Source organism: Lissotriton vulgaris, chromosome 6 (assembly GCF_964263255.1).
Source record: "Lissotriton vulgaris chromosome 6, aLisVul1.2, whole genome shotgun sequence".
Classification (NCBI taxonomy): Eukaryota; Metazoa; Chordata; class Amphibia; order Caudata; family Salamandridae; genus Lissotriton; species Lissotriton vulgaris.
Genome location: NC_141694.1, coordinates 912,304,499 through 912,320,589, shown reverse-complemented (window position 1 = coordinate 912,320,589; position 16,091 = coordinate 912,304,499). Strand labels below are relative to the sequence as shown.

Genomic DNA, 16,091 nt, shown 5'->3' with positions numbered 1-16,091 from the left:
GGTCCTCTTGATTGCTCCTTTCTGGCCTCGCCGCATTTGGTTTCCTCTCCTGCTGAAGCTGGCGAAGGGTCAGTTTGTCCGGCTTCCTTTGTGCCCATCTCCTCTTCAGTTTCCACTCCTGTCTCTGCCTTGTCTTCGTCGTTTGCAGCTGACGGCTTGGCTCTTGAGCGGTTGACTTTGGAGTCTTTGGGTTGTTCATCGGTGGTGGCTCGTGACATCCAGTTGTCTCGCCGCCCTTCGACCCTTAAGTGCTATGGCCGCCATTGGGGTTCTTTTGTTTCTTGGTGTTCTTCTCATGGGGTGGATCCTGTACTGGGGGTTCCTACTTCTGTGTTGGAGTTTCTCCGGGATGGTTTTTTGAAAGGCCTTTCCCCTTCCACGTTGTCTGCTCAATGGGCGGCGGTTCGTGCTTGTCGGGGTCCTGGGGACTCCTTGGAAGGTGTTGCTCCTTTGGTTAGTCGGCTTCTTCGGAGCTTTCGGCTTCGTCGGCCGGTTTCTCCTGTTCTCATTCCTTCTTGGGATTTGCCTACTGTATTGCGTGGTCTGCAGTTGCCCCCTTTTGAGCCTTTGATGGAGGCGGATTTGTTGTGGCTGTCCGCTAAGGTGGCTTTCCTGTTGGCCATTACCTCTGCTCGCAGGTTGGGTGAGTTGGGTGCCTTGCTTGTTTCGTTTCCCTATTTGCAGTTCCTCCCGGATCGGGTCGTTTTGCGGCTTGATCCGGCTTTTCTGCCTAAGGTCTCTTCGAGTTTTCATTTGCAGCAGGAGGTGATTCTTCCTGATTTGCCTGCTGATGGGGATTCCCTTGTTCCCCCTTCTTTGGATGTTCGCAGGGCTCTCCAGATTTACGTCCAACGTTCCCTAGGGTTCCGGAGTTCTCCTGCCCTGTTTGTCTCCTGTGGGGGTGTGGCTAAAGGGAAGAAGGTTTCCACTTCCACGATCAGTCGGTGGGTCCGTTTGGCGGTCTGTCAATCTTACAAGTCTTTGGATTTGCCTCCTCCGTCTCACGTACAGGGTCGGTCGACGCGTTCTGTGTCTGCTTCCTGGGCTGAGGCGGCGGGGGTCTCTATCCAGGAGATTTGTAGGGCGGCCACCTGGCAGTCTCATCACACATTTGTGCGACATTATCGGCTTGATGTTTTACATGCCTCTGCTGACAGTTTTTCTGTTGGCGTCTTGAACGCTGTTGTTCATTAATCTTTTATTGATTAAAGTTTTGTACTCTGCATGGATCCCTGGTGTCCTGCGTGTTTTCTTTATTGGTTCTCTGCTTGTGAGTTCCTCACGTTGTTAGGACTGGGACGGGGAGGACCCATGAGGGGGTAATGTCTTATTACTTACCGGTAATCTTCATTACCCCGATTAGGGTCCTCCCCGTCCCAGTCCTCTTCCCTCCCACCCTCCCGCTGTGTTTGTGTCGGAGTCTTGTTGATAACAGGCATGGCGGTAGGTGGGCGGGGCTTATGTAGTATAGAAATACTAGCGTTGTGATTGGCTGGGTGGAGGCAGGACTGCCTCACGTTGTTAGGACTGGGACGGGGAGGACCCTAATCGGGGTAATGAAGATTACCGGTAAGTAATAAGACATTCGCCAGGCCTCTCTGCCGCAAATCTAACATCTGCACCAGTGGGGGTCCTGAGGTCGCGACTGGATCCTGAGAAATGCTGCTAACTCTTGAGTGCACCCCCAGACGCATCCTTAAAGGTTGTGTTTGTGTGTTGGGAGTTGTATTCTTTAACTGTTTTGGCCTGTCACATAACGCTACTACTAAACACTTAACTAAATAACGTCCCACTCACTTCAAATACAAGTCACAAATAACAGCTCCTGAAAAACATAAACACAAAGGCAAGACTAGTACAGACATGTACAGAAAGCAGAAAGGAGGAGTTAGTTGGAGAGTGCAAGACTAAATTGTGGGCGATGCTCGCCCTTTAAATGGAAAAAGAGCAGAACCTGCCAGAAGGCTAAAATTAACTTCACACCTTTCTCCCCAAGCACCTGTCATTAGACCTATACGTGCCCTCATTTAGAGAAGGTTGAAAACTGATGCCACGAATGGGTAACTGCATTAACACACTCGTTAACCATGATATTCCAGTTGCTGCACATTTCACACAACTTTTTACGTCTGCTGTGTCTCAAGGACATATTGTTATCAGTTCTTACAGTAGACGGACCCACATCACACCCCACGTCAAGAAGCAACACTGGCTCCCGATCCAGAAGAGATGCCAGTTAAAGATTATGACCCACGCATACAAAGACCAGGACAACGAAGGACCACCATACATCAACAAATGACGGACCTTCCACCAACTGACCGGACACTTACGTTCGGGCTCCCTTTTCCTTGCAGATACCCCCCAAATCCGACATAGCAACAGTAGCAGATGCTCCTTCTCACACCTGGCCGCCAAAGCTTGGAATTACCTTCCCCTGCACCTCAGGACAGCCTCATGGCACCAGCAATTGAGGGAAGAACTCAAGACCTGGCTGTTTGAATGAAGAGATCACCACAAAGCAGTTAGCAATTCCAGCTCCTCGAGACCCTCACAGCAGGGGCGTAACACAGGCCCCTGCGGTGCAGGGGGCCCCTTCAGCACAGTACTTTCACCCGAGAGTTCCTGCCAAAGTTCGGAGCGGTGCACTGTGCTCCAAGACACATTTTATTGTTAGAGAAATGTATGTGTCAAGTGTAATGCAAATAGCTGAATCCCACTAGATCAACAGAATAGCCTCCTCGCCCTCCATATGTACAGCGCTTGTTGCTTCCAACCGAAATTGTGCTATGTAAGCGCCAACATCTACATGTAGATTCCTAAGCAAACTTCAGACAATAAAAAATGCCCCACCTGCACAATAAGCTATTTTATATAGCGAGTCATAAATTCCGCAGTTTCTTAGCTCTGTAAAACAGGAGTTACTGTTAACCAATTAAAATGTAACTTTTTGCTTAGAAAGGAATCTTCAGCTATGGGCGAGCTTTCTTGAAAACCCCAACATGTCTCAGTGTTTTGATAGTGAAAGGGCCTCCCATTCTCGAAAAAAAAAATAGATCTGCGCACTATGAGGGGGACATCCTTATTGGACGACTATGTGCCGACTATGTGGGGCACTCGGGCACCGTTTGCAGAGCAGCTGAAAGGAGCTTTGAGAAAGGGACGGTGTGGTTCATACAAGTAGGAAACAAAAACACTGTTCTATATCACAGCTCCTCCACCCACGCAACCATGTGATCTCAAGCAGATTGCATCAGCTAAGTGTCACTGTGTAAAGCGCCCTATGCCCTTGAGCCAAGTTCAAACATAGAGAGGTGGTACTAGGGCGTCTTTGTTCGACCCCAGATGAGGGGTTAAAATCCGGACAGGTCCTCTCAAAGTTTCATCATTCCGAGGTCTATAAATAAGTACCATTGGCTAACAAAACCATCTCTTATCTTTTGGTTACGTTTTCGGTACTCCTTGTGGCGCGTGCCTGTTTAGTAAATAGACATTTCATTGTTTTCATAAAACTACCAGTCAAACTGCGATCTTCCTCTGTACATCTATATGCACTTTACAGGGGGAGGCCTCTAGTTTCGTTCTGCTACTGGCTCAATGCTGTGTAACCATTGTGAGTTTTTACCATATTTCTTGTTTTAGGTATTATGAAAACAAACATCGTTTTTAATTTCAGGAGACTGCATGTCCTATGTTTACAAATTAACGTTCAGCCCCAGACAGCTCAGTGGAGGAACACACACAAAGCATGGTTTACCAGTGTGTGAAGGTTGTGTTCAGGTTGCTACCTTGTGATCTGTTGTGTTACTTTGAAGTGGGCGTCTTCGCAGCAATGTAATATTTAAGTGTTTACATAGCCTGCACTAGTTTAATTCTCTCTTGTGTAATAGGTGTAAACACCTAGTTAGTCATTGCTTCATCGGCCTCTTGTGATGGAAGGAAGAGTCCTTTAGGACACCATATTTCCTGCAAATTTCACAGAGATCTCTGCAGTGGGTGTTCAACCAGCTGAGTTATTCTACTAACATGGGTTTGAATATTTTTTCACAGACTCTATTGGGGACCTTCTTCTTACATCTTGGTGTGGTGGTGGGCATAAAATAAGGTCTTCAGTGAATAGACCACGAAATCCGAACCTGTGGTCCAGCTGGAATGAGACATAAAAGGCAAGCACTGGCATTATCGGCTAGGCAGATGCCACAAGAGGTAACGGAATGAAAACAAAACTGATGGGAGCCCCTTCATACTAATTATGAAGCACTATAGGGGAGGATTGCGGTGCCAATATGTACAGGTGCACATTTATTTAAAAAGTTCTTTCACGGGGTATAGTCACATGTCTGGGACCTAGACCCAAAGCGAAGTAGCACTTGAGACCGAACACAGGATTCTTGTCATCACATGTTTATTACTGATGTCGGTTAGACATTCACAATGCTAGACATTATAAATCACCAGTTTGAACATCATAGCCTAACGCCTCAGCAGAACAGCACTGTATAACTGTCTGTGCCAGCAGCAGAGTAGCCCTACAGAACTAACAATCGTGAAGAACCGTTGCAGGAGATGTGAGATGGGGCTGGTGAGCAATTGACCTGTTTTGTCTGGATATTTGGCTTGCAACAGAGAGAATATGTTGTGTTGTGGTTCAAGACCCTTTTCCCCTCCTGACAAGTCACGCGCCTAATGCACCACCAGTAAAGGCGTAGAGCACATCAAAACAGTGGTGTATCAATAGCACCCACAGCCCCCTCGGTGCAGGGGGCCCTCGGATCTTGGATGCCCCCTCTGACACTGTGCACAGGTCATCTTGAGAGTTATTGACTGGGTCCGGACCATGGGGGCCCCTTCCATGCACTTTGCAGGGGGGCCCCCTCAAGTTTCGTTACGCCACTGTATGCTTCAAGTCCTGCTTTAGCGGGACTGTGCTTTCTATGTTGAGCTGCCTCTTTGCCTCCATTATTGGCTACTCAGGATTACTCTGGGGGTTCCACCCTTCCGGGTTTGGTACCTGCTACAGCGGTAGCACCGGTGTAGGTTTATGTGTTTTGGGTCAGCTGAATATGCTTTTGCTCTTGTTTGCACGATTGCGGCTGTAGTGGCCTTCCCGACTGAGCATAGATAAACCAGAAATGTTCTGAAAAAACCTTTCTAAAAGAGCAAAATTGAAATGTCCACTAACAATGCAACACCACTCAATCATCTGCAAATATGAAATGTAAACTGATAACATGGCAGAGTCAACCGAGAGAACCAATGCAAGGACGAGCTGCCAAGAAACTTAACTAAAGAACCACCGGGCATAACCCCTTTGCTCAAGGAAGCAGCTTTATGTGCTGTTAGTGTCTTCCATGAGTGTTGCTGAAAGCAAGTCGAGTCCTACCTTTCTGTAGACCAGCATGTTCGGAGATTCATCGGCCACCACGTTGTTGCTCTGTCCGTAGTTGTTTCCCTGGGCCATGTCCCAAATGGAAACACTGCCTTAAACTGCCCGTGACTGCTCCTGATGCTGTTAACAAAATACAACGGAGTGTCAATATTGGGTCAGTGCTTGAGCAATGTCAACCAATTCACACATTTAGACAATGAAAGCCCGTTTGGAAAAAGTCCATGAATTATTACTAAACCATCAACCACTTAGATGTAGATGCTCCCTGTGGTGCATCAAAGGTGCAGTGAGACCTACTCCCAGGTCTCGTGACTCAGTTGACTGCTGTACCCGCTGCTGTGATATGTGTTTGGTCTCATGGTCACAGGTTCAACTCTCTATAGTAAACTGTATTTTTCATTCTCCAAAGGTTGAGTACCATTGACCCGGCTAACAATAAACATCCGTTTTCTGTCAACAGCACCAAGAGACTCATCAGGGGTGAGCATGCAGATTACAAAGACTTCTGTTATAACCCAAGCAAAGAAAGTGAGCACATCTATCGCTTGATAAGGTAGTAAATGGCAGTTGTAGGTGAGTAGCAGTGGGCCCCTCAAGCACAGTACCTGCTGCACTAATGATTGTTGCACCCCTGATTTCTACGACTGAGACAATACGCTGTTTCAATTATACACAGATGACAAGAGAGTTATAAACCACCCCCTGCGATGCATTATGGCTGATAATGAGGAAGGCACTCTAGAAGACAACGAAGTAAAGCACGAGGTTAGCTGAGTTTACTAATGCGCCTTAAATATGCGCGTGTACCCACTCTTCTAGCCAGAAGAGACGTTTATGCCGCCCATGGCGAGTCTTTTAAATTTGAGGTGAACTTGCAGAAAAAGAAAACTTCGGCACTGGTGAGTTGCGCAATATCTGCGTCTCATCCCCGCAGCTTCCATCCTGCTGCCTTCTCGCGGAACCCTGGGTGAAGGAAGGGTATAAGCGGCTGCCGTCCCCGGCCTTTCCCTGCTGACTCGAACCGTCTATGGGAAGAGCAGAGGCGAGTTTCAGCACCGCGAACAGCGCCACGTGAGAGCGTGGGTGCCCTGCCCCGTTCGGCAAGGATCAGCCGCGTGCAGGGACTTCAGCACCATGGACACAGCCGGCCCGCTTCGCTCGGCGTTGTCCACGGAGCTGCTAGGAAGCTACCGCGGTACCTAGCCTTCAGTGCGGTCTCTTCTTTCAGAAAACGACACCGATTGGTCTACACTGCGCCCATTGACACAGCTCGCGCCCCCTGCGTTGGTGTAGTGGTGCTTTAGATTGGCACAGCCGGTACTCACTGGTGTACTGTATAGTTTCCCCACATGTGCAGTCAACGCATGCTGGCTGCTCCTGTTCAAAGTTGAATCCTAGGGACACAATTAATGTTGTGTGCTTTACCTTAAGCTAGCCATCTTCCTGGTTTGGTCTATACATTTAAACTCTTTAACGCGGCCGGTACTCCTTAGTCTCTCTATAGTTGTACAACCTGGACACATCCCATGCTTTCTGGTTTGCTCTAGAGTTGCACCCCACAAATACACCCACTGCTACCTGCTTTACTCAATAGGTATGCAACGCAGCCACAAGCAATGTTGTTCGCTTTGGTTCATGGTTTCAGTCTCATTGCACAGCAATGGTCACCTGGGTTACTCTGCCGTTCATACCCATGCTTTGTCCGGAGTATGGTTCCTCAAATGGACACAGCCAGTGCTACCTGGTTGGGCCTATAGTTGCAACACATTGGTACAGTAAATGTTTTCTGGTTAGGTCTATACTTTTTGTCTTACTGATGGTGTTGTAGATAGTTGCAACCCATGGACACCGCCAGAATTGTCTGGGAGGGTGTACAGTTTACACACATAGACGCATCCAGCGCTGCCGTGTATGATGTACAACTCCCCCACACGGACACAGTCAATTCAGTCTGGATTAGTCGATAGCCTCACACCCAGGGATAGAGCCAACGACTTAGGCTTTCAGCTACAACCAATGCTGCAAGAATGTGTACACAACCCTCATTGCCGGACCAGTTACACGGGCAGCATAAACGTCACTTAGTTTCCGCTCCAGGGTCCCAACTAACGTGGGGACGTCGAGGTCTCTGACACCACAGACAGCAGAAATGCCGTTTGTTAAAGACACTGATTTTGCCAGCTGCTGTTATGCATGCAATGCAGCCACCCCCATTCGAGCCAAACATGTATCCCAGCACAACCACCGCCACATACAGCCATCGCTGAAGGAATGTGCATCTTCTTCCCTCTGTGTTACAGTCTTGCCGAGTTACCTGGCAGCCCAAGGTCACAGTGGCGCCTGCCTCCGATCGCCCCCTTTCCTCCTGTCTGTGCTGCGGCTCCGTCAGCTGGAGGCGGGCGGAGGAATGCACTGCACGCTCATTCCAAGCACCGCAGCTCGGCGGCCTCCCCTCTGTCGCCGGCCAGATTCCTCCCGCTTATACGGATGCTCCTTGTCCCTCGCTCTCCGCCTCCCTCTACCACCCTGCCTTTCTTCCTCTCCGGAGCCTGCCTGGACTGGGTGCAGTGCGCAAGCGCAGCCGGCGAGCGCCGCCCGGGCCTCCTGATGGGCAATCAGGCGGTGAAGTGCGCGCGCGCCCCGGCGAGAACCAGGAGTGCGAGTCACGTGCACAGCGAGCGTCAGGAAGCGCCGAGGCGGAGGCAGCTTCCCGGCTACAACTGGAGCCCCGGCCTCGCCTCGCGCAGGAGGATGGGAAAGCCAGTGCGTGCATCATCGTAACCAATCCCTGCTCTCGCATAGGCTAGAGAGATAGAGGTGGTGACCCCTGGAAGAGGGGTTAAAGCACTATGGGCATTTATTCCGCAGTAAGCATTGTATGTATACTCGGAAAAGTTGGAGTGTAACATCTTCTCTTCTTGGGCAGCCCCCAAAACACCAGTTATCTAGTGAGTCTTCGGTCACCCTGAACCTAGGCGGAACGGTTGAGCTCAGTGTCAAAGAGGTTAAAGTACTGGCTAGGCTGAGAATGGCAGAACAGGCCTCCATGGTCGGAGCCTAGAGACAAATAGGTTATAGTGACAATCGGTTAGAATGTAACAGTGGCGGCTGGTGAACTATGAAAGTGGTAGGGCGTAAATAACTTAGTGTAACATAGATCATGTGGGTAAGTGAATGAAACAAGTCTGACGCCCCTGGGTAAAATTTTCGTTGAAGAAATGGTGTATTTCGTAGTATAATTTTCACCTATTTACAGAAATAATAAAAGAGGCGTATAAACTACACATTACAATCAAAAGAGTGTTGCGTTGCTAATTGCAGTCTGCCTCTCTCTACATTTCTTCCTCATTCTTCTTCTCTGTAGTTTGTCTGTATCTCTTCACTGTTATAATCTTTTCTGATGTCTATCTAGTCTATGCTTTCTCGGTCTTCCTATTGTATCTTTCCTCTCAGCAGTTTGTCTTTCTGTTAAACTTTCTCTTTTGCCTATCTCTCAATCTTAACTCTGCTATTCCTCTTTTCTGCAGAACCTTCTTTTCTTTCTCGTCTTTCCTCTGCTACTGGTCCCCCCACACTGCAGTGTTCACTGTTTTGTCTCTGTTATCATTCCTCTATGCTGTCTCTCCTATGTTATTCGTTATTTATGCTGTTTCTATTGCTATCCTTAGACTTAGGTGTTCTGACCTTCCTCTTTGCCGTCTTCCCTATTCTCTGCTCCTGTCTCCACTCAATCCTTTCTCAATGTAATCTACCTCTGTGCTGCTCACTAACCTTTCTTCAATTACCATTCCTCCCAGCGGTCACTCCACTGCTATTCTTTCTCTACGATGTGCTTGATTTCTTAAAGAATCCCTAAACATCTTTCTGAAGCGTCATAGGAGGCAGCTTTGAAGCACTAAATGTTATTACTGTTTGTAGACATTGGCAGTTAGTGTGAGTGAAAAAACTGTGTAACTCAAACAATGCCTGACTTGTAAACATCATTCAGTGACTCACCTTACCCTATAATTTATGGCGCCCAAGAATAAAAAGAGCCGGCCGGCATTACAGGTGGGGGGGAAGCGGGATAAATAAAATAAAAGTCAAACTTACCTTCTTCCTGCCTTCAAGTTCTGACTCCGAGACTCCACCGACCACCAGACTCCCGACTTCCGCCGTCCTGTTCTTTTGAATTCCGAGTCGACGTGCTCGTCGTCACGCAGGAAGGCTGCAGGCAGCCTCCCTCCCCTTTACCACAGCACAGCGCTGTGATTGGTTCGGCCGGCTGCCCCAACCACGTCATTTCTCTCTGTATGCTGCAGCATACAGAGAGCAGGGAGAGTTGGAGGGGTTACTCGAGGGCAGGGGGGAGCGGCTTGCCCACTGTTCTTAATACAGTTAATACTGTCCGTTTGGACAGCCTCTCAGGCTGCCCAAATAGACAGTATTAACAACAGTGGGAAAGCCACTCCCCCCTGCCCTTGAGTAACGCCGCCCACTCTCTCAACCTGGAACTTCTGCTATCTCGCCGTGCGAGAAGGTAGAAACAAATGGTAGTTCTCTACTATTTGTTTCTGCCTTCTCGCACGGCGAGAAAGCAGTGGGACAGCGCCCAAACGCCCCCATGGAAGATCCGCCACTGAATGAAAATGAAATGAAATACCAGCATTTGTAAAGTGCATAGCTACCTCCGGAGAGGTGTCCAGGCGCTGGGGCAATTGGGAAGATTAAGCAAGCTATTGCCCAGAGTCACATGGTGCTGGGCTAACCTGCCGCCGGCACCGGGGATCAACTGTGAACCCCGTGGTTTGGAGTCCGGCCCCCTGGCCACTGCACCACACCTCTACCCACAAGGTGACATACTTCAATAACCCACCACTTCACCACAAAATCAATACTTGTCAATCTTCACCCAGCTGTCATCCTTATTTTATGTTATCAGATCTTGTCAACAAATCAGTTACACTAGTGAGGAATAGTGCCAGCATGCCAAAGCAGGGCCTCTATGCTGATAGTGGACAGTACGAGCAATTTTGAGGACGGATGCTCTTAGTGAGAGTACCATAATGTCTCAAGACAGCCATGCTGTATATTTGATTCTATTGTGGCGCAATTACCCCTTCTACTCAAAACACTACTGTTAGACTTGGCACCATCGGTGTGGGTCTCCCTTCCATTTTTTGCAGTTGCCTCATCTGTTTTTGCTGGTCTAGATGCTTTGGGCACTTTGCCACTGCTGTTCAGTGCCAAAGTGTAAGTGGTCTCTTTTGTAAATTGATGTAATGGATTAGTGATGCCTTGATTGGCTGATTTGATTTACTTGTCAGACCCTTGTACAGTGCACCATGTGTGCACAGGACCTGTAAATCAAATGCTGCAAGTGAGCTTGTAGCACTAATTGTGCCACCCACAGAAGCAGCTTGTAAAATGTGGCTCAGGCCTGCCATTGCAGAGCCTGTGTGCAGTCTGGGACTGCCATGTCGACTGGGCTAGGGCACACACTTGCCAGTCCTTAAAACCATTCCTTTTCTACATGTTAGTCACCCCTAAGGTAGGCCCAAGGTATCCCTGTGGGGAGGGTGCGTTGTATATGAAAGGTAGGACATGCCTTGATGTGGGTGGCATGTCCTGAGAGTGACATACTGCCAATTTTGTTTTTTTACTATTACAAGGCTATCTGTTCCTATAGGCCAGAATGGGGAATTACCTTATCATATCTTATAAACATAACTGACCCCAGGAACAATATGGGAAAATAAAGTTTTGTATGCCTGAACTCAGAATGTTAAATTGCATCTTTTAGTGAGGGTGAGTTTTACATTCTGTGTTCGAAAATCCCACTTTTATAAAGTGGGTATTTTCTTGCCTAACCATCCAGTGTATCTCTGCTAGGTGTGTGTATTGCATGTCTGGCTGTTGGATGACAGGGGGCTGGAGATGGCTGTGGCTCCAGAAGTCTGATAAGTCAGGGCTGGGCTGAATAGACCTGCGTTGCATTTGGAGTAGGGGGAGATATCCTTTTCACCTTGTTGGGTTTCAAAAATCCTTTATCGTTATATACTTGTTCTATGCTATATTAGGTTAGTGTGCGGCTAAATTAGGTATCATTCACATCCCTTTTATGCAACCCACTGAGTTATCCCTGCAATGTGTAAGCTTCAGTTAGCATGTGTGACTCCATTTTGTATTTCATAATCCGCATTAGGCTGTGTCTGAACTAGGCCTCATTATTTGTATTGCTTGTCTCAGCAGAACACTGTATTCAGCTATTATTTCCTTCCCTGCTCAAGGTTGGAGTCTGAATTACTAAGGAATAGGTCATTCTGCCCTCGCATTCCAATCCTTGTGTGTAACTTTGTTTCCATGTTAGGAGACCCCGAGACTCAGCACGGAACCTTGAGCCACTGATAGTATGTACCCATCTGGCAGGTGGTAGCCCATCCTTCTGTGCCTGCTTTGTTCACGTTCGGACTGAGCCGGTAACTTTCCACTGTGGGTGTGGTTGGAGGTTCTTGGAGGAATAATTATCTGTTGTAAACTGTTGGGGAGCCAATCCCTCAGCAGACATTTTAAGGTGCAGGTCAGATTGGATTCTTGGAGGAATGATTATGTGTTGCAAACTGTTGGGGAGCCAGTCTCTCGGCAGACATTTTAAGGTGCATTTCAGATTGGACTCCTTTGCAGAGAATTGCTAATAAATGCTTGTTTGTATTCTCTACTGTCTGACCAACTCTTCATTACTTGGGAAGGCATAGCAGGTGGTTGTAAGTAACCCGGGTGGACCCAAAGGGCCACTTCCTGCAACCTGAATGGGCCTGGTCTGCCTTCAACAACAGAGTATGGCTTGGTACAGACACACTCTGCCTCTAGAGAACAAATGATTTGTGTGTATAAAAAGAGGGGCCCAACCCCCAGACTTTTAGTACACGTCTGGGAAATCAAGAGGAAACCTTTGCCAAGAAAAAGAGCTGGAGAAGCTGAGCTGTGCTGTGCAGTTCACTGTCTGGGGTTGGCCTGCAGTGGCTGCTTGCTGCTAAGGAAAGGAGGAAAAGGACTTTGCTGCTTTGCTTTGTCACCTTCTTGAAGAAAATATCTCAAAGGGCTTGAAACTGAGCTTGCCTCCTGTTCTGAAATCTCAGGAACACAAAGACCCCGTAACCTGCACCGAAGCCGTGAGCGCTGCTCTGACTTGCAACGTGGGACCAATGCTAGCTGCTGTGCCACATCGATGCCAGCGAGCGACGCCGTAACCTGCCCGAAGCCGTGAGCCGTGCTCTGACTTGCGACATGGGCCCTACATCTGCTGCTGTGCTGCATCGACTTCGAAGACCACTTCATCATCGCCGAAGCCGATCCTCGACGTGGGTGACCTCAAATCCATCGTCATCGAGATATAGTAAGGAACAATGGGTTCAGTGCCATCGTGATGTCACCTCCCCGACGCAGTAAGGAACCGTAGTCTTGCCTCCCCTGCGCTGCAGTAAGGAGCATAGTCTATTCCTCCCCTGGGGTCGTAAGGAAGTGACACTGCGCAGTACCAATAAAGCCACACCTCCCCAACGCCTTGAGCCGTCTTTGTTTTCATCGCTTTTCCAAGTTACTGTTCTTTGTTGGTCTGTTTGACTCCGGACCCGATGCCACGTACCTCGCAGTCGGCGTCGTACTTTGGGATTTCTATCTGTCACAACATCGTATAACTCAAAGTGGAGTTATTATTTGATACAAGCTTAATTTAAGTGAATAAACTATTTTTAGGGATATTTCTGACACTGTATTGTGGACTTTTGTTGTTTTGCTCTCGTTTTAAAAATAGATACGGATGATTTATTTTTCTAAACTGGTGTGGTGTACATTTGTAGTGTTTTCACAGTATTACTGTATGTGTTCACAAATGCTTTACACACTGCCTCTGAGCTAAGCCTGTCTGCTCGTGCCAAGCTACCAAGGGGGTGATGTTAAGACCCCCCCTTGTATGCGCTTGCTTGGACTTAAAAAGAGGACTGAATGTCTGGAAATACCCCTATTGGCGAAGACTAAGTCCGAGTTGGAAGGCTGAATTACGAACAATTTTGCGGAAGGTAAAGGCTCCGCAGGCACCACACTGCAAGAGAAGGTTCACTTCCTATTTGGGTTCTCGGTCTAGTTGTTGAGACTCTAGATTCCAAAACAGGAATAATGTGCATGTGCGAGCTATGCGCCGCGCACTTCAACTGAATTCAGGCAGGAGCAACAGCTTTCTTTCCGTGCTCTGACAGTACATCATACCATTTCCCGCATTTGAATTTGTGCTCCGTTCTTGCTCCCCCTCTCCAACGCTTCCTAAACCTTGACTAGCATTTGAGGGAATTTGGAAAATTAAAACTGTGTTGTATTCTCTCAGTGTCTGTTGAGGAGGGAAGAGCCTTCATTCGACGTTCATCGGAGATTCATTCAGAAAAGGAGTTTTGAGTGAGGAAGAGTATCTTCAGTGAAGAGAAGTACTCTTCAGGATTTCAAGTAAGGTTTTCCTGTCTTACATTAAAAGCGCATAGGCAGTTCTTCAAGCCACATAGAAGAGAGCAGCGTCCAGACAGCAACATATGCGCACAGTGACTTGCCAGCCTTAGTGAACGAATTCACATTGTGACAGGAAGTCGGCAGTACCAGAGACTATTTGTTATCAGAGAAAAGAGACAAGTGTTCTGCGAGTGCTTGTGACTTGACATAATAGAAGGTGCCCAGAATTCACTGATAAGAGAAGCGCTTCAGAGATATTGGTTAAATACCTTTAGTGGAATTAATTATTCTCAAATTAAATTCCTGAGAGTTGCAAGAGACATTTCAAGTACAAGGAGAAATGTAATGACACAGCTATTGTTGTTATTCAGTGCAGAAATCTATACCAATATAATAAAGAGAGAGCCCAAACCTTTGAGGCGGGTAATCTCAGGAACCACAACACCAATCACAACACCCAATACAGCATTGGAAAGGGCAGTTGCAGCAGAAGGACATAGGCTATGCAGACGCCCACCTTATACATTTAAAAGGTAAAAGAACCGTGCCAGCAAAGTAATCCCTTGTGGGCATGTTTTCTTTGTGCTGTGGGCGTGTGCTTGGGGCGTGACAAACGCTGGGGGCGTGTGGTACGTTCCGCCCTTCATGCCATGTCTCATATCGTGTGCTGTGGGCGTGTGCTGGGGGCGTGTATGGGGCGCGGGATTACGGGAAAAAAAGGGAGCGTTGTGCCCAATATTTCATTGTTTTTTCTTCCCAGGTTCTGTACATTCCAGCTCCGGGTGTGCTTGCCCCGCGCTCCCAGTGACGTGCACCTGCTTTACTGTATGGAGATCAGGCATGGCGCTATTCCCAAGGGCCGGAAGGAGTGCAAACAGGGGCCATTGTGCAGGAAATGTAATCTCGCCTTAACTTCCGTTGACGCCTGAGGCGCACACTGGAGATTTTCCACTTCTGGTGCGCACAGGCCTCGCGCCACGCACATCCGGACACAAGGCCCGCCTCCACGGAAATAGCAAGAAAGGGACTATCCCTCCCCCGGGAATGTGTGATGATATTCCGCAAACCAACATCCCGCATACCATCACTCCGCAATTTTTATAACGCAGGACTATTACTCCACAAAGACATCATTACTAAAACTTTTACAACCCATATGACGTTATCACGCATGCCATTATAATGCAAATGCATGTGTGGTAAAGTTATATACATTGTAAAAGTACATTATTAAAACATCAAATATATGTGTATATATATGTATATTTAACACTCTTCCGCAATTAAGACAAAAGTAATGGGCGCACTCCCTCTCAGTTCCACAATCAGATTTATTGAAATCTCTTCAAGTTCAGCATGAAAACAATACGATCTACGCGTTTCAGTGCACCTAGCACCTTGCTCACGATCACTTTCTCAAGTTTTTTTCAACATATTTAAAGCAATCACCAGTACTTGATGTTACATCACATCCTGTTCTTGATAGCTAAGCATTGTGGTATTTGTGGTTTTTCAATTTTTATATAAAAAGAGTCTCTAAGTGGAGTTCAACCATACATTTGACAAGAAAAATCAAAACCCCTTATTCTCATGCTTGAGCTCTTTTCAACATTAGCTGACCGATTTAAATAATTTAGATTTTCGCCATTATTTCTGGTTTGCTAATTTTATTTTGTCCTTTTCAATCCCTCTAGTGGGATTTGTCAACTATTTGTTCGTTAATTGGGGTCCCTTTATTTTCTATTTTTTTGAGTCTTGTTTTTGAATACGGTTTCAACCTCACAAGCTCACTTTTTCACGTTCTTCATTTGTCCATGTTAGAGATGAATATATAACTCCTCCGATTGGTTAAGGCCGTGCGGGCTTAGGGTTCTGAAATTTAGGATGTGGCGTGACTCTTTTTGTCTCAAGATTTTTTCACGGTCTCCTCCACGTATGTTCTTTGGTACTGTTTCTATCCCGAAAAATTTCAGTTTCAGCCAGTCCCCATTATTTTTTTGCTACATATGTTTTGCCACTGCATTCGCTCTGTCCTTGTGTGTTGTGGCTCTAACATGTTCCATTATTCGTTTTTTTAGTTCTCCCTTGGTGCTGCCCACATACAGTAGGGGACAAGGACATTCTATTCCGTAGACTGTAAAATCCGTTTTGCAGGAAATTAATTGTCGTATCTGCCATTTTTTGTGATTGGGCATTGATATTTCCTTGGTTTGTTTTGCAAATTTGG

The 16,091-nt window shown here is 47.3% G+C and overlaps 1 protein-coding gene across 1 annotated transcript in view; it reads right to left on the bottom strand.

The window, feature by feature from the left end:
• The window catches only part of RGS7 (regulator of G protein signaling 7), a 2,226,031-nt gene extending 2,218,190 nt beyond the window's left edge, over positions 1-7,841 (bottom strand). Inside the window, exons 1-2 of the mRNA XM_086925320.1 lie at positions 7,704-7,841; positions 5,384-5,509 (exon numbers count right to left, since the gene is read on the bottom strand). Of these exons, the coding sequence (XP_086781446.1) occupies positions 5,384-5,461 (78 nt within the window). The 5' untranslated portion in view covers positions 5,462-5,509; positions 7,704-7,841. The remainder of the gene's footprint in view (positions 1-5,383; positions 5,510-7,703) is intronic.
• Between the last annotated feature and the right edge of the window lie 8,250 nt (positions 7,842-16,091).